The sequence below is a fragment of the Mauremys reevesii genome, linkage group 2, assembly GCF_016161935.1.
Source record: "Mauremys reevesii isolate NIE-2019 linkage group 2, ASM1616193v1, whole genome shotgun sequence".
Lineage (NCBI taxonomy): Eukaryota > Metazoa > Chordata > Testudines > Geoemydidae > Mauremys > Mauremys reevesii.
In genome coordinates, this window is record NC_052624.1 from 1339056 (window position 1) to 1362250 (window position 23195).

Genomic DNA, 23195 nt, shown 5'->3' on the forward strand with positions numbered 1-23195 from the left:
CCTGCTCTGCCGGCGCTCCTCACTCCCGACCCGCAGCCCCTGCCGGCCCAGCCCAGCACTCCCCTCCCCCAGCTCTGCCGGTGCCCCTCACTCCCGACCCGCAGCCCCTGCCGGCCCAGCCCTGCCCCTCTGCGGTGCCCGCGGCTCGGTGAGTTCTGGGCAGCGCTCGGTTGTGGTGTTTCCTGCCTGGTTCCCTGGCTGACAGCATCTCACCCCCGGCAGGTTCCCAGTTACCCGGCGCCGTTCCAGTCCCCGCAGCTGCCCAGCCCAGTGCTGCCCTGCGAGCCGCCCCCCCCCGCGGAGGTGGTGCTGCTGGTGGAGCCGTCGCCCACGCCCCCCCGGCGCCGCTCCCTCCCCGGACAGCTGGCCCAGACGCCGGACTCAGAGACCCTACAGAGACACTGCTCCGACCCGGGCAGTTAATCGGCAGGACGGGGACGGGGACGGGGCGCGGAGCCCTGCGCAGGAGGACCAGGGCCTCAGGGCTGCCGCCCCCTCCCCGCCCCCAGGGACAACAGTGCCGCCGGGCTGAGGGCCTGGCCACACGCTAGCCAAGCGGGCCCCACGGCCGAGCCCACGCTGCCAGGACGTTAGCCGGCCTAACGGATCCGGGACGGGACCCGCGCGCCCTGCGCTGCCCAGAGACTGGTACGAAGAAACAGGCTGGCCGGGGACGGACCCACAGCCGGGGCGGGGCCGACAGCGCAGCCCCCGCGGCCAGGGCTGGCCCCCATGGGTGCCAGGCGGGGGGCCAAAAGGGGTGAGCACGCTGGGGGCCCAGGTCTCACCTGCCTGGCTGCCCCGTGGGTGCCCTGATATGAGCACGCGTGTGCGCCGCTGGCGGGGTGGGGGGGGAATGTGTGTGTGTGTGCGCGGCTGTGTTCTGTGTGTGTGTGTGTGCGCGGCTGTGTTCTGTGTGTGTGTGTGCGGCTGTGTTCTGTGTGTGTGTGTGTGTGCGGCTGTGTTCTGTGTGTGTGTCTGTGTGTGCCCAGCTCTGTTCTCTGTGTGTGTGTGTGTGTGTGTGTGCGGCTGTGTGTACCCAGCTCTGTTCTGTGTGTGTGGCTGTGCACGGCTGTGTTCTCTGTGTGTGCGTGCGCAGCTGTGTCCTGTGTGTGTCTGTGTGTGTGCGGCTGTGTGTGCCCGGCTGTGTTCTCTGTGTGTGTGTGTGTGGCTGTGTGTGCCCAGCTCTGTTCTGTGTGTGGCTGTGCACGGCTGTGTTCTCTGTGTGTGCGTGCGCAGCTGTGTCCTGTGTGTGTCTGTGTGTGCGCGGCTGTGTTCTGTGTGTGTGTGTGTGTGCCCAGCTCTGTTCTGTGTGTGTGGCTGTGCACGGCTGTGTTCTCTGTGTGTGTGTGCGCAGCTGTGTCCTGTGTGTGTGTGTCTGTGTGCGGCTGTGTTCTGTGTGTGTGTGCGGCTGTGTTCTGTGTGTGTGCGTGCGCAGCTGTGTTCTGTGTGTGTGTGTGTGTGCGCGGCTGTGTTCTGTGTGTGTCTGTGTGTGTGTGTGTGTGTGTGTGCCCAGCTGTGTTCTGTGTGTGTGTGTGTGTGTGCGGCTGTGTTCTGTGTGTGTGTGTGTGTGTGCCCAGCTGTGTTCTGTGTGTGTGTGTGTGTGCGGCTGTGTTCTCTGTGTGTGTGTGTGTGTGTGCCCAGCTGTGTTCTGTGTGTGTGTGTGTGTGTGCGGCTGTGTTCTCTGTGTGTGTGTGTGTGTGTGCCCAGCTGTGTTCTGTGTGTGTGTGTGTGTGTGCGGCTGTGTGTGCCCGGCTGTGTTCTCTGTGTGTGTGTGTGTGTGTGGCTGTGTGTGCCCAGCTCTGTTCTGTGTGTGGCTGTGCACGGCTGTGTTCTCTGTGTGTGCGGCTGTGTGTGCCCGGCTGTGTTCTCTGTGTGTGTGTGTGTGGCTGTGTGTACCCAGCTCTGTTCTGTGTGTGTGGCTGTGCACGGCTGTGTTCTCTGTGTGTGCGTGCGCAGCTGTGTCCTGTGTGTGTCTGTGTGTGTGCGGCTGTGTGTGCCCGGCTGTGTTCTCTGTGTGTGTGTGTGTGTCTGTGTGTGCCCAGCTCTGTTCTGTCTGTGTGGCTGTGCCCGGCTGTGTTCTCTGTGTGTGTGTCTGTGTGCCCAGCTCTGTTCTGTGTGTGTGGCTGTGCACGGCTGTGTCCTGTGTGTGTGTGTGTGTGTCTGTGTCTGTGTATGCGTGGCTGTGTTCTCTGTGTGTGTGTGTGCACGGCTCTGTTCCCTGGGGGGGCTGTTGTGTGTGTGTGTGTGTCCCTGTTCCCTTGGGGGGGGGGCGCTGTTTTGTGTGTGTGTGTGTCTATAGCTAGATGTCCCTCTGCTGTTTGGGGCGGGGGAGGCTTTTCCCTGTCACTGGGGAGGGGGGCAGCTGGGTCCCTGTGTGTGTGTCTGGGCCCTGCTCACTGTATGTGTGTGTTGTGGGGTGGGGGGGCTGTTCCCTGTGTGGGTTTGGGGGGGCCCCGTTCCCTGGGGGGGTGCAGCGCACACGGCTGGCCCTGCTGTGGGGGGAGGGACTGGCAGGGCCGTGGGCTGCTCCCCGTCCCTGTTGGCAAGGTGGCCCCTGCCCATGTACCCGTCTCCTGCCAGTGCCCCCCCGCCCCGCACCCCCTCTGGGCTGCTGCTCCCCAGCTGTGGCAGGTACCGCCCCTCCCCCGGCCTGCCCCGAACCCGCCGGGGGGCAGCTGGGCGTCTGCTCTGGCCCGGGGGTGGGGGGAGAAGCCCAGCCCGGGGCCGACCCGCCGGGGGGCAGCTCCATGTGGCGAGTGCGTCCTCGTGCCGTGTCCTGTAGCGGGCGCTGCCCAGTCTGTGCCCCCCCCACGGCCCCGCATGGCGCCTTCACGCGACCCCCCCCCACCAGCAGCGCTTCAATAAACCAGCCAACGACGCCTCCCTCCGCCTCTGCCTCTGCCTGGGGGGCACCACGGGGACGCGGCTCGGGGGGGGGGGGGTCCAGCCCTGGGATGCAGCTCGGGGTCCAGCCCTGGGATGCAGCTCGGGGGGGGGGTCTAGCCCTGGGATGCGGCTCGGGGGGGGGTCCAACCCTGGGACACGGCTCTGCTGGGGGGGCAGGGGGGGTCCAGCCCTGGGACGCGGCTCTGCCGCTGGGGGTCACTACAAGCACCAGCTTGTCAGAAATGATGCCCAGGGCTCCTGCAGCCCGGCACCCCGGGGGAGTCCCCCCCTTGGCTCCCCTATGCCCCCCCCCACTGGCTGCACCTGCTGACTCCCCATTGAGGCCTGCCCCCAGCAGCACAGGGCCCCTGGGGGGGGAACCCAGCGCTGCAGCCGCTGGTTGTGCCCGGGGTGCCACACTGGCCCGAGAGCCCCCTCAGCCCCCTCAATGCCTGCAGACACGGTGCCCCCAGCTCCCCATACGGACACCCCCACACCCACAGACACAGCCCCACCCTCCCATGCCTGCAGACACACAGCCCCAGTGCCCCCACTGCCTGCAGACACACAGCCCCCAGTGCCCCCACTGCCTGCAGCCACGGTGCCCCCCAGCTCCCCATCCGGACACCCCCCACACCCACAGACACACAGCCCCCCAGTGCCCCCCATTACCTGCAGCCACGGTGCCTCCCAGCTCCTGATACGGACACACCCAGCGCCCGGCTCACAGAGCCACCACCCGCTGACCCGCCCCCACGCCGGCAGCACCGCCCCCGCGCACTCCCCACACGCCGCCCGGGGGCCTGCAGCCCCGACAGCCCCCCTGACACGGCTGGCTGGGAAAGACACGTGTATTGACCGACTACAGTCCCGTTGGCGGGGGGCCGACCCCTTCAGGCCCAGCTCTCTGGGGGCAACCCCCGGGGACTAGCAGCTGCCGAGCTGCCCTGGCCCCAGCCAGCCGGAGCAGAGCCCGGGGCTCACTCCTGCCCGTAGGTGCCGTTGTAGGTGAAGGGCTCGGCGGAGACGCAGGGCCCCGGGCTGGGGGGCGCCCCGCGCTGGACGGCCGCGGGGGCGGAGGCCGGGTCCCGGGGCCGCACGATGACGGGGCCGCGCGACGCCACCGACGGGTCCTCGTCGAAGAAGTTGAAGGGCCGCAGGAAGAAGCCGACGGCGTTGCCGGGCGTGGCCGTGTTGGGAACGTCCTCGGCGTGCGGGATGTGCAGGAAACCCACCGTCACCCAGGCCACCAGGTCCTGCCACGGACGAGGCCACGGTCACCGGGGCCCCCCACAGCCGGGAGACCCCCTGGGCCCCAGCACTGTCCCCCCACAGCCGTCACCCCTGCACACGCTGGGGTCCAGCCCTGCCTCCCCCGCCCCCAGCAGGGAGCAGACCCCCAGGGCCCCCCCGCAGCCATCCCCTGGCTGGGGCCGGCTCTGTGCCCCCCACGGCTCAACTCTGGCCCGGCCCAGGCCCTGCCCCACACCAGCTCCGCCCCAGCCTAGGCCCCGCCCCACACCAGCCCAGGCCCCACCCCTACCCAGCTCCGCCCCAGCCTAGGCCCCGCCCCACACCAGCTCCGCCCCAGCCTAGGCCCCGCCCACACCAGCCCAGGCCCCACCCCTACCCAGCTCCGCCCCAGCCTAGGCCCCGCCCCACACCAGCCCAAGCTCAGCCCCACACCACCCCAGGCCCCGCCCACACCAGCACCGCCCCACACCACCCCAGGCCCCGCCCCTACCCAGCTCCGCCCCAGCCTAGGCCCCGCCCCACACCAGCCCAGGCCCCGCCTCCACACCAGCTCCGCCCCAGCCCAGGCCCCGCCCCTACCCAGCTCTGCTCCCGCCCAGGTGTGACGCAGTAGGGACTCGCTGCATGGGGGGGAGCAGGGGGTGACTTCAGGTGAGGGACGGTCCCTGAGCCTGGAACTGAGCCGGGAGGGGGGTGGGGAGCTGGACGAAGGGAGGGGGGAGCGGACGGGGGGGGAGCCGGCTGGAGGGGTTTGGGTTTCAGTTTGGGGCTGGCTGGGAAGAGGCAGGAACCCCAGGCTGGGGTCTAAGCTCCCTCCCCCCCCCCGAGGGACCTGGCTGAGGGCCCTGGCTGTACCTACAAGCCCTGCTTGGGACTGTGTCCTGTCGGCTAATAACCCTCCTGTGTCACTGGCTGGCTGAGAGCCCCGGGGAATCGCAGGACGTGGGGGTGCAGGGCCCGGACTCCCCCCCCACTCTGTGACACTAGGCCCCGCCCCACACCAGCTCCGCCCCAGCCCAGGCCCCGCCCCACACCTGGTTCTCGATGTTCTCGTCGTTGCGGATGAAGCTCTCGAAGTCGACGGCCGGCTGCCAGGGGTCGTGCTGGGCGTAGGGGCTGCTGCTGGTCGCCTCCTTCTCGTGGTGCCGCGTCACTGCCAGGTGGTACCTGCCGGCGAGGAGCCCCCAGCTGAGCCCTGCCCCCCCGTGGGGCGTGGCCTGGTGGGCTCGAGGGAGAAACCACCACTGGGCAGGGCCCCCCCCCATGCTTCCCCCCCCCCCCCCGCGCCGGCACGGGGCCGCGGCCCTGCGCCCGCCCCGGCCAGCCCGCGGGGCCCCCGGCTGCGGCTCCGCACCAGCCCCCGGGCCCCCAGGCTGGCCCCGGCCGGTCCCGGGTGGCCCAGCCCCAGGTGCCGCTCGGCCCGGGGCGCCGGCTGCTCCCTCGCGTGGGGTGGGGCCCCGCTGGCTGCTGGGTCCCGGCCTTACTTAGGGCGACCAGCCAGCAAGTGTGAGCAATCGGGCCGGGGTGGGGGGTAATAGGAGCCTCTATAAGAAAAGCCCCCAGAATCGGGCCTGTCCCTGTAGCCCCGGGACATCCGGCCCCGCAGCCTCACCGGCCCCAGGCGACGCCCGGCTCCTCCCTCCAGCCGCGCGGCAGCACGCGGCCGGCCTGCGAGCTGTACTGGATGCGGTAGCTGCGCGGGTGCCCCCAGCGGTTGCGCTGGGCCGGGCTGGAGAACAGCAGGTACCGGGGCAGGGCCCTGCCCAAGGGGAAGGCGGCCTGGCGCTCGCTCCGGCGGGGCCGCCGGTGCAGCCGGGGCTGCACGACCCGCTCGCCCGCGCTCCAGGGGTTGGAGATGTTCTCGAAGCGCACGTCCACCGTCTCGAAGCTGTTCCGGGTGCCTGCGGGGGGGACAGGCCGTGAGGGGGGGTCCCGGCCCTGCCCCCACCCCCGCCCCAAGGGACCGACGCTCTGAGGGGCTGGGGCAGGGGGCTGGGGCTGACGCTCCCCTGAGCCCAATCGGTGTCATGGGAACAGGACTCCTGGGTCCCTCCAACCTCAGCTTGGTGCGGGGGGGGGGGACCATCTAGGAGCAGCCCCTGGCCAGGGAGGGAGCCCAGTAGCCACCAGGGAGCAGCGCAAGAGCCGGGCTGCCCTGGGGAAGGATGGGGGGGTTCCCTGGGAAGGACCCGGCCAGCGGGGAGAGGGGGCCACCCTGGGGAAGGATGGGGGCACCCTGGGGCAGAACCAGCCAGTGGGGAGGGGGCTGCCCTGGGAAGGATGGGGGGCGCCCTGGGGCAGAACCAGCCAGCGGGGAGGGGGCTGCCCTGGGGAAGGATGGGGCGCCCTGGGGCAGAACCAGCCAGCGGGGAGGGGGGGCCGCGCTGGGAAGGACCCGGCTGGCAGGGGGGAGGGGGGCCGCCCTGGGAAGGACCCGGCTGGCAGGGGGGAGGGGGGCCGCCCTGGGAAGGACCGGCCAGCGCAGGGCGGGGGGGACCCACCGGCGACGTCCAGGTCCACCTTGTAGTGCAGCAGGTGCGTGTGCACGTTGCCCAGCAGGTCGCGGTGCAGGCGGGAGCCGTAGCGCAGCCCCTGCGGCGTGTAGAAGGTGGCGTGCAGGTAGCCGGTGGCGTGCACCTTGGCCTCCAGCACGCCGTTGGGGTAGAGCAGCACGTCCCAGATGTAGTCGTAGTTGTAGACGGTGGCCGTGGTGCGCAGCACCAGCGCCTGCCCCTCCAGCCCCGCGTAGAAGCGGTAGCCGCCCCGGAAGTCGCTGTCGAAGTGGCGCCGCAGGGGCACCCCCGTGGGCAGCTCGAAGAGGCACAGGGCGCGGGGGAAGCGCTCCGGCCCCGCCGCGTCGTACAGGTGATGCGCGTCCAGGTAGGTGGCCACCTCGGGGCAGTCGATGCCGGGCGCCAGCTCGTGCGCCAGGGCGCCCATGCCCCAGGCGCTGTCCAGGTACTTGGTCTGCATGGCGGCGGGCGAGCTGCCCCCGTAGAAGGCCGCAGCCTCCTGCACGCTCAGCTCGTGGGCCAGCCGCTCGCCGTTGAAGCGCAGGTCGAAGAGCTGCAGGCCGGCGGAGGAGCGCAGCCGCAGGGCCAGGCGCCAGCCCCCGTACTCCAGCAGGTTGCCCTGCAGCCGGTAGCGCTTGCCCTGCGGCTCGCACACCTTGGCCCCGTGCACGGCCGTGGGGGTGCCGGTGCTGAAGTGGCCGCGGGGCTCGTAGGTGGAGAAGAGCCGCTCGGGCGAGGGCGGGCGGGGCAGGGCCAGCTCCCCGCGCTCGTAGCGCCAGGCCAGCTCCTGGGCGCTGGCGAAGTACTGCCCGTTGTACCAGAGCTGCTGCAGGGCCCAGCGCCGGGGGTCGCGGGAGCGGTGGTCCAGCAGCAGCTCCAGCCCCACGGGGTGCAGGAAGTGCCCCTCCACCGAGCGCTGCAGGATGAGCCAGGAGCGGCGCTCGCCGGGGCCCAGCCCGCGCGGCGCCACGTCCGAGAAGGTCAGGCAGTGCTGGCTGCAGTTGTGGTACCAGAAGCCGGTGGTGTCGCGCAGCAGCCGGTACAGCGGCTCCGTCAGCTCCAGCAGCCTGCGGTGCATCAGCTCGTACTCCAGCAGGGTGACGGGCCGCGCGGCGAAGGGGATGGGCCGCCTGCCCGGGTAGCTCACCGCCCGGTAGTAGCTGGGCCGCGGCAGGGGCCCCACCACGAACTCGGTGACGTTGGGCTGGGCCTGCTCCCCGAAGACGACGATGGCGCGGGCCAGGCGTGGCGGGCGGGGGCGGCCCCCACTCAGGAACTGCAGGGCCTGGCTCTTCCGCGGCACCTGCAGCTCCACCAGGAAGAGGCTGTTGGTGGCCAGCGAGTCCCCGCGGTCGGGCGCCAGGCCCAGCTCCGGCCGGCTCAGCAGGAAGCTCCGCACGGCCCGCAGCTCCGCCGGGCTCAGGTCGGCAAAGATCGATGCCCCCAGCTGGGGCGCGGGGATGGGGCTGGCGCTGGCCAGGACGCCGAGCGCCACCACCACCCACCGGAGGGTCTCCAGCCACATCCTTCCGCTGGGAACCTGGGCACCACGAGGGGCCGGTCAGAGGGGGCAGGCGCCAGGCCCGGCCTGGTCCCACCGCCCCTGCCCAGCCCCAGCCGCAGCAGCGCCGCACGGGTCGCACTGGGCTTTGCACGCCCAGCTGGGGGCTCTGCCCTGCTCAGCAGCCCTGGGCTCAGCCCCCCCAGGGGCCGGGTCGTTGGCTCTGCAGGGGAAATTGCTGGGGGCTGGCAGCACCACAGGGCCAGCTGGGGCGACCCACACTGCCCCCCATGGCAGGAGCCCAGCCCTCCCCACAGGGCCCCGGGCAGCCCCAGCTGCTCACCCTCCCGGGCATGTGCTAGGGCCCCTTCTCCCGCTGCCTCCAGCCCTGTCTGCTCTGCTCACGCTGCAGGGGAAGCCGGGCCCGGGCTGCCGGCTGGGTTCCCTGGGAACGGCACGGTTCCTGGGGGCTGCACGGGGACCGAGGGGGCAGGACGGTCTAGTTATCATGTAGAATCACAGAGTCACAGGACTGGACCTCGAGGGGTCACCTGGCCCAGCCTCCTGCACTCACGCCAGGGCTAAGGATTATCCAGACCGTCCCCGACAGGGGTTTCTCCAACCTGCTCTTAAAAACCTCCAGGGACAGAGACTCCACAACCTCCCTGGGCAATTTATTCCAGGGCTTAACCACCCCGACAGGTAGGAGGTTTTTCCTAATGTCCAACCTAAACCTCCCTTGCTGCAGTTTAAGCCCATTGCTTCTTGTTCTATCCTTAGAGGTTCAGGAGAACAATTTACCTCCCTTTCCACAGGGCTCCTTCCTAGGCAGTCACTGCCCATTGTGCGTGTGCAACCGATTGTTCCTGCCTAAGGGGAGCACTTTGCATCGGTCCTTATTGAATTTCACCCTAGTTACCCCAGACCATTTCTCCAGGTTGTCCAGAGCCGTTTGAATTTTAAGCCTGTCCTGCAAATCACGGGCACGTCCCCCTGCCTGAGTGCCGGGCACAGGACTGGTTGACCTATGGAGGGTCCCTTTCAGTGCCACACATCTGCAATTCTGTGCACCCTGCCAGGCCCTGCCCAGATACTTGCTGTCAGGATGATCCACATAGTGCGGCCTGGGCTCACTGGCAGTACAGCCGGCAACCAAGAGGAGCCCAGGGCTGGGCTAGCAGGGGCTGCGGGTCGGGAGTGAGGGGCACCGGCAGAGCTGGTGGAGGGCACAGAGCTGGGCTAGCAGGGGCTGCGGGTTGGGAGTGAGGGGCACCGGCAGAGCTGGTGGAGGGCACAGAGCTGGGCTAGCAGGGGCTGCGGGTCGGGAGTGAGGGGCACCGGCAGAGCTGGTGGAGGGCACAGAGCTGGGCTAGCAGGGGCTGCGGGTCGGGAGTGAGGGGCACTGGCAGAGCTGGCGGGGGGGCTGTGACATTATGAGCGTATCTAATAGCTCATTGGAAGGTGGCAGGGCCAGGAGTTAATTACCTCACAGACCGACCTGACCCATGGGTGAACCTTGAGGGCTGGTTAGGAAGGTCTGTAAATGACCAGAGCTGTGAAATGCAGCCGGCATTGGGAGAGGTAGAAGGGGAGATGTTTGCTCAGGGCTTGGGATATAAGCAAACATGTGTCTGTCAGGGGTATTGACTTGCCTATGAAGGGAGCTACCTGGGTCTCCAGGCAGGTGTCTGTGAACAGCCCTGTGTGCTGGGACCAGGGAAGTGAGATCCCAAGCTGGGTGTCTGGTGAAGGAGAATGTGTCTCCGGCTCTTCTGTGTCTGTGGAGCAGCCAGAAGGGGCCTGTCAGCCTGGGAGGGTTCAGAATAGTGCAGTTGGCTCAGAGTTGGTTCTGGATTCAGCTAAAGCCCAGGAGGGGAATGGTCCTAAGTTTGTGTCTGCTGGGGAGAATGGCCCTGTGACTAGGGTGCATCCAGTTAGTGTCACGATGAAATCCCAGAGACCAGACAGTTCTGGTGCTTGTAGTTGCCTGTTGCTGGGAAAGGGTGCAGCAACTCTGTCTGATCAGGGTGATACCCCAGCCGGGCACAAGGAGAGCAGGAAGGTGATTTGATTGTGTTACCCACTGACAGTTTGGAAACTTGTAGCAAGAAGGAGAAGGCCTCTAACCTTTTAACTATGAAGTCTATGAGTTTGCCTGAAAGGGGCTTGGGTAGGAATCTGCCTGATGGGCCAGAGGTGATTCTGAATGTAAGTGAGACCCAGCAAGAGTCTGTGTGTTTCCTTTAGAGCAAGCCCTGGGTGAAGCAGGGAAGGGCAGAAGTTCTGAGAGGGGTGAATTGCTGCTTAGAAAAGCTCCTGGGGAAAGGAATCCTCATGGTAGCCTGTGCAAGCAGCTTGTTACAGCTAAAGGGTGTGAAAGTGATTCAATCAAGGAAGTTTCAGTTCCTAACAGCCAGAAATGTTCTGTTGTGAATGGAGCCACTGACTTTCCTTTTGAAAGATCCGGTGTGGGGAGCTTAGAGAAGCTCTCAGATGGAGTAGACGCTGTTAAGAAAGTTGAGCAGCCCCATAACCACGTGGCTGTGTGTGGCCAGCGTGTTGGAAAGACCATGGTGTTGGAACAGGAATGTCTCCAGGCTGATTCTGGGAGTGAGCAGTCTGTGCTTCAGGGTCTGAGGACAGATTTGGTTACTGGTGTTTCAGAGCAGAACAGTTTTATGGCCGAATGCTTGAGGAGGCAGGGGACAGCAAGCAAACGCTCACCCTCAGACCCTTTGGATTTGTGTGGTATCTCTGTAAGACAGAGTCCAGCCTTGGAATTGGTAGCAGCTAAGAAGTTAAAAGCTGGTGTTTGTGTTGATGCAAATTACCTGGCTGGCAGGGAGAAGAAAGACCTGCTAATAGCTGTTAGCACAGAGAGCCCACCCCATCAGCCAGTGACTTCCCTTGAGCAAGAGAAATCAGGGTTTGATCCTGCAGAACAAGGAGGAAAGAGAAAACTGAATTTTGCAAAGGGAAGCCACAGATTAACCCTAAAATGCCCAAACCCCAATGGTATGGAGCCAAGGGTGTGGCATGACAAACGTGATTGTAGATGGACACTTGCAATGGACTTTTTGTTATTGCTGATGGTAATTTTTGTAACTAATGTGTTGCTATTACCAAGAACTGTAACAATGTACAATGGGCCTAATCTTTTGGAAAATCCCTTGAACATGTTGGGAGTAATGCATGAAGACACGCTTCATGTTAAAAGGCCGTGTTATACTGATGTTTCACTGTTAGTGCCTGTAAACAGTCTTGGGATTTTTCATAGGAGAAAAGACATTCCAGACCTGATGTGCTGTATGAAAAGGGAAACTGAGGCACGCTACCAAATTGCTTTTATGGCTAAATGCCAAGATTCCTGTACAATGAACAATGTTAATATCTACATTAACTTGATGTTAATTGGGAGCGTGTATGGATAAAGTAGCTGTTTTCCTTAGCCCTTGGCAAGATCACGAGACATACAGCAACCATGCTGCAAAAGCAGATCCAATCCACTGTTGTTCTCACCAGGTTTTACCTTAAGTTTGTAGAGAGATTCAATCATGTTATTGAATATGAGTTTGGTAAAACCATTTCGGTTATACACTGGTACGGCTTCTAACCCAACGCTAGCTGGAGTGAGACAGACCCAAGGAGGGGGGGCTCTTGGGATGCAGTCAGTGATGTTTGTGTCATCCCTTCCTGCAGCAATTTTGCATTGGGGGTGTGACGTTATGAGTCTGATCTAATATCTCATTGAAGGATGACAGGGCCAGAAAGAGTTAATTAACTCACAGACTGACCTGACCCATGGGTGAACCTTAGAGACTTGTTAGGAAAATATGTAAATGAACAGCTTTGAGATGCAGCCGGCATTGGTAGAGGTAGGAGGGGAGGTGTTAGCTCAGGTCTTGGGATGTGAGCAAACAAGTCTTGTCTAGTATCGGAGGGGAAGCCGTGTTAGTCTAGCAGCAAAGAATCCTGTGGCACCTTATAGACTAACAGACGTTTTGGAGCATGAGCTTTCGTGGGTGAATCCCCACTGCGTCGGATGCAAGTGGTGGAAATTTCCAGGGGCAGGTATATATAAGCAAGCCAGAAGCAAGCTAGAGATAACGAGGTTAGATCAATCAGGGAGGATGAGGCCCTGTTCTAGCAGTTGAGGTGTGAAAACCAAGAGAGGAGAAACTGGTTTTGTAGTTGACAAGCCATTCACAGTCTTTGTTTAATCCTGAGCTGATGGTGTCAAATTTGCAGATGAACTGGAGCTCAGCAGTTTCTCTCTGAAGTCTGGTCCTGAAGTTTTTTTGCTGCAGGATGGCTACCTTAAGATCTGCTATTGTGTGGCCAGGGAGGTTGAAGTGTTCTCCTACAGGTTTTTGTATATTGCCATTCCTGATATCTAAAGTCTTGTCTATCACTACAGCTTTGATTCAAAGGTCAAACAAGGAAGATTAACATTTAGGAAGATACTTGAGGGAAATAGTATTATTGTCTGTGTGTCTTTTTGAAGGTTGTGGTGACCTGTATCTGAACTGTTTAATGCAGGGGTTGGCAACCTTTCAGCAGTGCTGTGCCGAGTCTTCATTTATTCATTCTGATTTAAGGTTTCACGTGCCAGTCATACATTTTAACCTTTTTAGAAGGTCTCTTTCTATAAGTCTATAATATAGAACTAAACTATAGTTGTATGTAAAGTAAATAAGGTTTCAGAATGTTTAAGAAGCTTCATTTAAAATTAAATTAAAATGCAGAGCCCCCCGGATTGGTGGCCAGGACCCGGGCAGTGTGAGTGCCACTGAAAATCAGCTCCCATGCTGCCTTCAGCACCCGTGCCATAGGTTGCCTACCCCTGGTTTAATGGATAAATTACCCTGGGCTAATTGCCAGGATGTTTGGGAGAAGGAGTTGAGCCTATTGTTTTCTCAGGCCGAAAGGCTGCTGGAAATGTATAAGAACCTGGGACACGATCCTGCTTCATCTCAGATCTGCTTTGGGTTTCAAGAGGGGGAAACCTTAAGCCCCAAGGATTGAGATCCCCAGTCACTGACTGGAGCCACCCTGAATATGGACATTGGTCTGTAACCTCTGGACTATTTCTACAAGGACTTTTGGCAACTACAAGCTCATCTCTGCTGTGTATCTGAACCTCAAGAATTGAATTCAAGTCTGTCTGTAGATTGATCTTTTAACCAACACTCTCTCACTTTTCTTTTTTAATAAATTTTAGCTTCGTTAATAAGAATTGGCTCTAAGTGTGTATTGTGGGTAAGATCTAAGTTATAATTGGACCTGGGTGTGTGGCTGATCCTTTGGGATTGGAAGAACCTTTTCTTTTGTATGGTGAGATCAGATTTTCAGGAATCATCATCATATCTGACAGGTGTGTCTGGCCGGAGGCCTGAGGCTGGGCACTTTAAGGGAACTGTGTTGTTTGGGCTCTGAATGACCAGTGAGGTGCTGTAGAAGCTGTTTTGTGCTGGTTGGTAAATCTAAGTATTGGAAGATCCACCAGCGTTTGGGGTTTGTCTGCCCCAGTCCGTTTGCAGTTCACCCGGATTGAGTGACCTCAGCTGGCTCCCACGGGCAGCACCAGCACAGGGGCACAGAGCTGGGCTAGCAGGGGCTGCAGGTCGGGAGTGAGGGGCACCAGCAGAGCTGGTGGGGGGCACAGAGCTGGGCTAGCAGGGGCTGCAGGTCGGGAGTGAGGGGCACCAGGAGAGCTGGTGGGGGGCACAGAGCTGGGCTAGCAGGGGCTGCAGGTCAGGAGTGAGGGGCACCAGCAGAGCCGGTGGGGGGCACAGAGCTGGGCTAGCAGGGGCTGCAGGTCGGGAGTGAGGGGCACCAGCAGAGCTTGGGGCTGCACGGGGCAGCTGTGCCCAGTACCCTGCAGGGCTCCTGTGCCTCCCAAGCTGGCTCCCCACAGCCTCCAGACTGGCCCCTTTGGGGTTGCTGGCAGCACTAGCCACCCCCCGCCCCGGCTCAGCTCTGAGACTCCAGTGCCAGGGGCACTGGCAGGTAAATGCCCAGAGCTGCCTGGCCTGGGCGCACCTACAGGGGGACCCTCTGCCTGCCCCGTCTGGGCTCCAGCCCCCCAGCCAGTGCAGCTCCCCCCATGTCCCTCCCATCAACCTCGAGGCACCCCCCAGCCCGTGGGCATCTTGTACCCTGTGCACCCCCCATGCACCTCCCCCATCCCCCCGGCACCCCCCCAGCCCAGCCAGTGTCGCTCACCTGCAGCCTCTGCTCCGCTCTGGCTCTGGGGCTGCGGCACCGGCTCTGCCCCATGCCCCGCTCCACCCACCGCCCCCCCCAAGCAGGTCCGAGGGATGCCATTGGCTGGTTGGGGGGGGGTGCGGCAGCACCTGGCCCAGGGCCTAAGCTGGGCGGGGGGTCCAGGCCCCCCCAAGGGGAGAGGAGGTGACGATGTGGAGGGGAGGGAAATACCCACCCTGGGCTTTTGAGAGCCCCCCCAAGCCCGACGCCTCTGCCCCGGCCTGGCACGCCCCGCCCTGCCACACCATCTCGCACCCTGCCCCGGCCTGGCACGCTGCGCCCTGCCACACCATCTCGCACCCTGCCCCGGCCTGGCACGCTGCGCCCTGCCACACCATCTCGCACCCTGCCCCGGCCTGGCACGCCCCGGCCTGCCACGCCCTCTCGCTCCCTGCCCTGGCCTGGCACGCCCCGGCCTGGCATGCCCTATCGCACCCTGCCCCGGCCTGGCACGCCCCGGCCTGGCATGCCCTCTCGCACCCTGCCCCGGCCTGGCACGCTGCGCCCTGCCCCGCCTCTGCGCCCTGCCCGGCCTGGCACGCCCAGCCTGGCACGCCTCTCGCGCCCTGCCCCGGCCTGGCACGCTGCGCCTGCCCCACCCTCTCGCGCCCTGCCCCGGCCTGGCACTCCCTCTCGCTCCCTGCCCCGGCCTGGCACGCTGCGCCCTGCCCCACCCTCTCGCGCCCTGCCCCGGCCTGGCACGCTGCGCCTGCCCCACCCTCTCGCGCCCTGCCCGGCCTGGCACGCCCTCTCGCGCCCTGCCCCGGCCTGGCACGCTGCGCCCTGCCCCACCCTCTCGCGCCCTGCCCCAGCCTGGCACGCCTCGCGCCCTGCCCCGGCCTGGCACGCTGCGCCCTGCCCCACCCTCCGCGCCTGCCCCGGCCTGGCACGCCCGGCCTGCCACGCCCTCTCGCGCCCTGCCCCGGCCTGGCACGCTGCGCCCTGCCCCGCCTCGCGCCCTGCCCGGCCTGGCACGCCCCGGCCTGCCCCGCCTCGCGCCCTGCCCCGGCCTGGCACGCCCGGCCTGGCACACCCTCTCACACCCTGCCCCGGCCTGGCACGCCCCGGCCTGGCACGCTCTCTCGTGCCCTGCCCCGGCCTGGCACGCTGCGCCCTGCCACGCCCTCTCGCGCCCTGGCCCGGCCTGGCACGCCCCGGCCTGCCCGCCCTCTCGCGCCCTGCCCCGGCCTGGCACGCTGCGCCCTGCCCCGCCCTCTCGCGCCCTGCCCCGGCCTGGCATGCTGCGCCCTGCCACGCCACGTCTTTAACCCTTTGTTCAAGACGCTCCAGCATCGGGCCCCACCCAGCGGCTGGCCAGGCCCCTGCTGTCCCCGGTGGCTCAGACCCCAGAGACCCGCCCCGCTCGGCCAGGCCCCTGCCCGCGCTGCTCTTGGGGTGGGGGGTCTCTGCTGGGTGTCCTGACCCCCAGAGCCGTCGCGGGGCCTTCACCGAGGGCGAGGTCAGCCCAGGCGCCGGCAAACACAGCAGAGCAAACAGCCGGGGGCCCCAGGGCTGCCTGGGGGAGGGGCTGGGCTGAGCGCACCAGCTCTGTGCGTCAGAGCCCCTCTGCCCCCCCGGCTCCGAGGGGTCTGCGCTGGCGCGTTCACGGGCGCCTGGTGCTGCCTCAGTCCGGGGCTGTCACATGGCCCCAGTGCCAGCCCGGCCCCCCCCGGACGAGAGCCGCTGTCCCCGGGCCCCGCAGCCAGGGCCACCCCAGGGTCTCCATTGCCCGCTGTGCGGTGGGGGCTCTGGGGGAAGGGCACCGGCCCCTGCCAGGGAGGGCAGCGGGCACCACAGGCCCTGCCCAGCCCCCACGGCCAGGCCCCCTTCAGGCAGTGCCATGGGCGATGGGCTGGGCAGGGAGGGGGGCCTGGGCGCCCGCAGGGGTCCCCCCCCGCCTGGGTTAATGGGTAACCCGCTGGAGCCAGGCAGTGACGCGGGCCCTGGGCTGGGATCGGTGACTCCTGTCCCCTGGGAGGCTCTGGCCCCAGGGCCGTTGTCCTCACCCCATGGGGACAGTGATAAGCTGGTCCCTGCCCGCAATCCGCTGCCCCAGCTGCTCTGACCCCTGGATCAAACTCCAGGGCCACCCAGTGCCGCTGGGAACCGACCCAGAGCCGCCAGGATGGCTGGCCAGAGGGGCCAATCCTGCCGGGGCCTGGGCTCACGCAGCCCCGGCCCCCCCTCAGCGATAACAGCACCAAACGCCTTCCCCTGCTGTGGCCCCTGCCCCCCTCCAGAGCCTGGGGTCCTGCTCCCCCTCCCTGGGGATCCCGCGGGCAGGATCGCTGTGCTCCCAAGCCAGGGAGCCTGGCCTGGTGGCGCTGGATGTCGGGCGCCAGGTCTGACACATGCCAGGTGTTTGCTGGGCGCCTGCGCTGGAGCTGCCTGGCCCCGGCCCCGGCCCCACGGAGCAGAGGGGTGTGTTCTGGTCGCCTGTCCCAGGCTTGCAAGCCAGCAGCGGGGGGAGCCCACACCCGGTGCCACCCGGACGGGGCTGCAGGCAGCACCATTGTCCCCTGAGCCTGCCAGACCCTCTCCACTGCCACCCAGCAGCTGCTCGGGGTGACCCTGAGCCGTCTCCGGCCTGCGCCCCTGGCCAGGTAGGGATGCGTGAGCCAGAGCAAGAGAGGGTAGCGGGGGCTCCCCAAATACCAGGGGCCCCAAGACCCCCTGATCCCCGTGTTGCTTGGAGGGACGCGGGCCCCTGCTTGTCCCCACAGGGAAGCCCTGAGCTGTGCCTAGCCCTGGTGCCTGCCCCTTGCCAGCAACGCCCACGCTGGGGCTTAAACCCGGCCTGCCTGGGCGCCCATCGCAGCTGACAGGCCCCGCGCCTGGAGCGGGCACTAATGGGCACTCGCGTGGCGTTGCCCCCAATGCACCGGGGTGGGACCATTGTCTGTGCCCACCACCCCTGCCTGGCACCCACCTGGTCAGCCCTGGCACGGTACCAGTGGGGGGCAGCCAGCGTCCCAGTAGCCCCAGTGACCCACTTTGGAGCCACGAAGCTTCCCTCCTGCACGAGCTCCAGCCCCGCAGGGCTCCTGCCTGGGCTGCTGCCGCCGGCTGGCGCTCTGGCGTGCCTGGGGGCCCGGCTGAGCCCAGCACTGGGTGCTTCGGCCAGTCCGCAGGGGGGACCTGCAGTGGTGGTGCCAGGCCCGTCCGCGGGAGCCGCCGCACCCTTCGAAAGGGCAGAAATGGCCACCGGTGCCGGGGTGGGCGCGAGCAGGGGAAGCTCCTTCGGTGCCAGTCGGTGAGCAGGGAGCAGCGCCCGGGTAGGAACAGTTCGCACCCGGCACTGGGCGGGACAGACTAGTTCTCCCACAATGCACCAAGCCCGAGAGCGTCTCCAGCTAGCGAGGCGGGTGTGACGCAGCAGGGAGCGGGGGGACTGACCTGGGAATGTGTCTGGTTTTACTGGGGTGTCTGCATGGGGGAGGGGGATGGGCCCTGAGCCTGTAACTGGAGCCGGGGGCCAGGTGACACCTTTGCCTGGGAAAGAGACAAAGGCTGGAGGAGGAGCCGGGGGAGGAGGAGCTGGGGGAGACGGCTGGAGGGGAGTCTGGGGAAGCAGAGGGAACCCCAGGGCTGGGGTCTAAGCTCCCCCCCCCAGAGGGACCTGGCTGAGGGGTCCTGGCTGTACCTACAGGCCCTGCTTGGGACTGTGTCCTGTCGGCTAATAAACCTTCTGTGTCACTGGCTGGCTGAGAGTCCCGGGGAATCGCAGGACATGGGGGTGCAGGGCCCTGACTCCCCCACACTCCGTGACAGGCGCTAACGACCCTGGCAGGCAGCGCTGACTCCAGGAAGGGTTTTGATACTGTCCCCAGTGAGCGTCTCAGAAACAAAGGCAGGAGATACAGAACTTTACTAAGCTGCTGTACCTAGCCAGGGCCGGTGCAACCATTTAGGTGACCTAGGCGGTCGCCTGGGGTGCTAGGATTTGGGGGGCGGCATTTTCTTCGGCAGCAACCGCTTCGGCCGGATCCTCAGCCGCTGCCAGCATTTAGGCGGAGGGAGCTGGGGCAGGGGGGCACGGGGAGGGCCGCCTGCAGCAAGTGGGGGGGGCGGCACGCAGGGGAACTCCCCGCCCCAGCGCACCCCTGCCCCATCTCCTCTCCGAGCACGTTGTCGCCACTTCACTTCTCCTGCCTCCCAGGCTTGCAGCGCCTAAGCTGATTGGTGCCGCAAGTCTGGGAGGCGGGAGAAGTGAAGCGGCGAAGGCGTGCTCGGGGAGGAGGCGGGGCAGGGGGGAGCTGGGCGGGGGCACCTCAGGTCAGAGGGGGGAGCTGCTGTGAGGGGGGGCGCCTCAGGGTAGAGGGATAGCTCAGTGCAGGGGGAGGGATCGCTCAGTGGTCTGAGCATTGGCCTGCTAAACCCAGGGTTGTGAGCTCAATCCTTGAGGGGGCCACTTAGGGATCCGGGGCAAAAATTGGTCCTGCTAGTGAAGGCAGGGGGCTGGACTCAATGACATTTCAAGGTCCTTCCAGCTCTAGGAGATTGGTATATCTCCAATTATCACCTTTACCTTAGGGGGACACGGGGGCGCAAGGTGGAAGTTTTGCCCTGGGGCGCAAAACATCTTTGCACCAGCTGCTGTACCTGGCCCATGACATCCCCCTCGCAGGGCACCAGGGAATCCGGCGCACCAGGCAGAGGCTGCTTCAGAACTTTTCCTGGCCTGGGGTCTTTACCCATGTCCGGCAGTACTGCCAATCCTGTGACCCCTGCCAGCGGGTGGGGAAGGCCCGGGACAAGGGGAAAGCAGCTCTGAGGCCTTTACCCATCATAGAAGAGCCTTTCCAGAAGGTGGCCATGGAAATAATGGGACCTCTCAGCGAGGCGACCCGGTCAGGGAAGAAACACATCCTGGTGGTGGTAGATTTCGCCACTCGCTACCCCGAGGCGGTGGCCTTGTCCTCTACCAAAGCAGACACCGTGGCGGATGCGCTGCTGACCATTTTCAGCCGGGTGGGGTTCCCCCAGGAAGTCTTAACGGACCAGGGGTCCAACTTCATGTCAACCCTACTCCAGTCCCTGTGGGAGAAATGTGGGGTCCGACCCAGCTGGGCCTCAGCGTACCACCCCCAGACCAACGGGCTGGTGGAGAGGTTCAACGGGACGCTAAAGATGATGCTAAAAACATTCATGCACCAGCACCCACAGGACTGGGACAAGTACTTACCTCACCTGCTGTTTGCATACAGGGAGGTACCCCAGGAATCTACTGGGTTCTCGCCGTTCGAACTGTTATATGGAAGGCGGGTAAGGGGGCCCCTGGACCTGATGAGAGACGAAGGGGAGGGGAAGGCCGCTCCCGATGGAGAGTCGGTGGTGGAGTATGTCCTGACCTTCCGGGAAAGACTTACCGAGCTCATGGGTCTGGCCAGGGAGAATCTGGCCCGAGCCCAGAGGAAGCAGAAGGTCTGGTACGACCGCACGGCGCGGGCCTGCGCCTTCGCCACCGGGGACCAAGTGATGGTTCTCATCCCCGTGAGGAAAAACAAACTCCAGGCTGCCTGGGAAGGGCCCTTCAAGGTTGTCAAGCAACTAAATGAGGTAAACTATGTGGTGGAGCTGTCGAACCGGGCGCACCACCGCCGGGTGTACCATGTGAATATGATGAAGCCATACTATGACGGGGGAATATGGTGTTGGCCGTGTGTGGACATTGGGAGGAGCAGGGAGATGACCCTTTAGTGGATCTATTCCCTGGGACAAAAGCTGGTTCCCTCCTGGGGGCAATTCCCCTCTCTGATCAGCTGACCCCGGCCCAGCAGGCTGAGATCCGAGGGGTGCTGCATCTGTACCGACAGCTGTTTTCCAGCCAGCCTGGGCGCACTAATTTGACTGTCCACCGGGTGGAGACTGGGTCACACACCCCTATTAAAAAAAACAGGAGTACTTGTGGCACCTTAAAGACTAACAAATTTATTTTATCATGAGCTTTCGTGAGCTACAGCTCACTTCTTCGGATGCATAGAATGGAACACACAGACAGGGGATATTTATACATACAGAGAACATGAAAAGGTGGAAGTATGCATACCAACAGGAAGAGTCTAATCAATTGAGATGAGCTATCATCAGCAGGAGGAAAAAAAACTTTTTGAAGTGATAATTAAGATGGCCCATAGAAGGTGTGAGAAGAACTTAACATAATAGATTCAATTAGTGTAATGACCCAACCATTCCCAGTCTCTGTTTAGGCCAGAGTTAATTGTGTCTTGTTTGCATATTAATTCAAGTTCAGCAGTTTCTCTTTGGAGTCTGTTTTTGAAGTTTTTTTGTTGCAAAATTGCCACCTTCAAGTCTGTCATTGAGTGGTTAGAGAGGATGAAGTGTTCTCCCACTGGTTTTTAAATGTTATGATTCCTGATGTCAGATTTGTGTCCATTTATTCTTTTGCGTAGAGACTGTCCGGTTTGGCCAATGTACATGGCAGAGGGGCATTGCTGGCACATGATGGCATATATCACGTTGGTAGATGTGCAGGTGAACGAGCCCCTGATGGCGTGTCTGATGTGATTAGGTCCTATGATGGTGTCCCTTGAATGGATATGTGGACAGAGCTGGCATCGGGCTTTGTTGCAAGGATAGGTTCCTGGGTTAGTGTTTATGTTGTATGGTGTGCGGTTGCTGGTGAGTATTTGCTTCAGGTTGGGAGGCTGTCTATAAGCGAGGACAGGCCTGTCTCCCAAGATCTGTGAGAGTGAGGGATCATCTCTAAGGATAGGTTGTAAATCTTTGATGATGCGCTGGAGAGGTTTTAGTTGGGGGCTGTAGGTGATGGCTAGTGGTGTTCTGTTATTTTCTTTTTTAGGCCTGTCCTGTAGTAGGTGGCTTCTGGGTACTCTTCTGGCTCTGTCAATCTGTTTTTTCACTTCAGCAGGTGGGTATTGTAGGTTTAAGAATGCTTGATAGAGATCTTGTAGGTGTTTATCTCTGTCTGAGGGATTGGAGCAAATACGGTTGTATCTTAGAGCTTGGCTGTAGACAATGGATCGTGTGGTGTGTCCTGGATGGAAGCTGGAGGCATATAGGTAAGTATAGCAGTCTAGGGTATAGGGTGGTGTTTATGTGACCATCGTTTATTAGCACAGTAGTGTCTAGGAAATGGACCGCTTGTGTGGATTGGTCTAGGCTGAGGTTGATGGTGGGATGGAAATTGTTAAAATCTCGGTGGAATTCCTCGAGGGCTTCTTTTCCATGAGTCCAGATGATGAAGATGTCATCAATGTAGCGCAAGTAGAGTAGGGGCGTTAGGGAACGAGAGTTATAAGATGCTCCCCCTTCCGAGTCACAGGGAAAACTGCCCAGGACCTAGAAAGAGACGTCAGGGACATGCTGGCCTTGGGGGTGATCCAGCCGTCTTCCAGCCCCTGGGCCTCACCAGTGGTGCTGGTCCCCAAGAAGGACGGGTCGATCCGGTTCTGCGTGGACTATCGAAAGCTCAATGCCATCACCGTATCTGATGCCTACCCCATGCCCAGGCCTGACGAGCTCCTAGACAAGCTGGGAGGCGCTCAGTACCTCACCACCATGGATCTTACAAAGGGCTACTGGCAAGTGCCGCTGGACGCAGATGCCAGGCTGAAATCGGCCTTCATCACTCCCCTGGGGCTCTATGAGTTTCTGACCCTGCCCTTCGGCCTCAAGGGAGCGCCGGCCACCTTCCAGCGCCTGGTGGATCAGCTGCTGAGGGGGATGGAGAGTTTTGCCGTGGCGTATATTGATGACATCTGCGTCTTCAGCCAGACCTGGGAGGACCACGTGTTCCAGGTTAGACAAGTGCTGGACCGACTCCGGGAGGCTGGGCTAACCGTAAAGGCTGAGAAGTGCAAGGTGGGGATGGCTGAGGTATCTTACCTGGGCCATCGGGTGGGGAGCGGCTGCCTAAAGCCGGAACCGGCCAAGGTGGAGGCGATCAGAGACTGGCCCGCTCTCCAAACCAAAAAGCAGGTCCAGGCCTTTATCGGGATGGCGGGGTACTATCGAAGGTTCGTGCCCCACTTTAGTGCCATAGCCGCCCCCATCACTGAGCTGTGCAAGAAGGGGAAGCCAGACAAGGTGGTCTGCACCGAGCAGTGCCAGCAGGCTCTCCGGGCGCTGAAGGAGGCTCTGCTCAGAGGCCCAGTTCTGGCAAACCCAGACTTTGACAAGCCCTTTCTGGTGTTCACCGACGCCTCAGACACGGGCCTGGGGGCGGTGTTGATGCAGGAGGATGAAAAGGGGGAGAGACACCCCATCGTGTACCTGAGCAAGAAGTTGCTACCCCGGGAGCAGAACTACGCGGCCATCGAGAAGGAATGTCTGGCCATGGTGTGGGCCCTTAAGAAACTGGAGCCATATCTCTTTGGGCGCCACTTCACCGTGTGCACCGACCACTCTCCCCTGACCTGGCTGCACCAGATGAAAGGAGCCAACGCCAAGCTCCTGAGGTGGAGCCTGCTCCTGCAGGACTATGACATGGACGTGGTCCATGTGAAGGGAAGTGCCAACCTGATAGCGGACGCGCTGTCCCGGAGAGGGGGCCCCGAACTTCCCCGGGTCACTGGGCAGAGTGACCCCGCTCAGTTCAGTCTCGGAGGGGGGAGAGGTGTGGTGGAGCAGGGAGTGGGGTGGATTGACCTGGGGATGTCTTCCTGGGGGAGGGGAAAGCAGGGGGTGACTTGAGGGACGATACCTGAGCCTGTAACCTGAGGTGGGGGGGGGTTCTGCCAGGTGACACCTTCTGCCCGGGAAACTGGGCAAAGGCTGGAGGAGGAGCC

The 23195-nt window shown here is 63.3% G+C and overlaps 2 protein-coding genes across 11 annotated transcripts in view; one reads left to right on the forward strand and one right to left on the reverse strand.

The window, feature by feature from the left end:
• The window catches only part of KCNH2 (potassium voltage-gated channel subfamily H member 2), a 155999-nt gene extending 155078 nt beyond the window's left edge, over positions 1 to 921 (forward strand). For all 10 annotated transcript variants that reach the window (XM_039524175.1, XM_039524178.1, XM_039524182.1 and 7 more), the window contains one exon: positions 223 to 921. In XM_039524175.1, the coding sequence (XP_039380109.1) occupies positions 223 to 423 (201 nt within the window). In that variant the 3' untranslated portion in view covers positions 424 to 921. The remainder of the gene's footprint in view (positions 1 to 222) is intronic.
• A 2872-nt stretch (positions 922 to 3793) lies between these two features.
• On the reverse strand, positions 3794 to 17428 carry AOC1 (amine oxidase copper containing 1). Its single transcript, XM_039524184.1, has 5 exons — positions 17354 to 17428; positions 6645 to 8196; positions 5756 to 6044; positions 5178 to 5310; positions 3794 to 4145 (listed from the first exon to the last, which is right to left on the reverse strand). Exons 2-5 carry the CDS (start codon positions 8179 to 8181, stop codon positions 3870 to 3872), a joined length of 2235 nt encoding a protein of 744 aa, XP_039380118.1. The 5' UTR covers positions 8182 to 8196; positions 17354 to 17428; the 3' UTR covers positions 3794 to 3869.
• Between the last annotated feature and the right edge of the window lie 5767 nt (positions 17429 to 23195).

Coding starts and splice junctions, on each gene's coding strand:
- AOC1 (XM_039524184.1), bottom strand. CDS start 8,181: ATGTGGCTGGAGACCCTCCGGTGGGTGGTGGTGGCGCTCGGCGTCCTG. Junction 6,045..6,644: donor GGTGGACCTGGACGTCGCCG/GTGGGTCCCCCC, acceptor TCCCCCCCGCAG/GCACCCGGAACAGCTTCGAG. Junction 5,311..5,755: donor CCGGGCGTCGCCTGGGGCCG/GTGAGGCTGCGG, acceptor CCTCGCCGGCAG/GTACCACCTGGCAGTGACGC.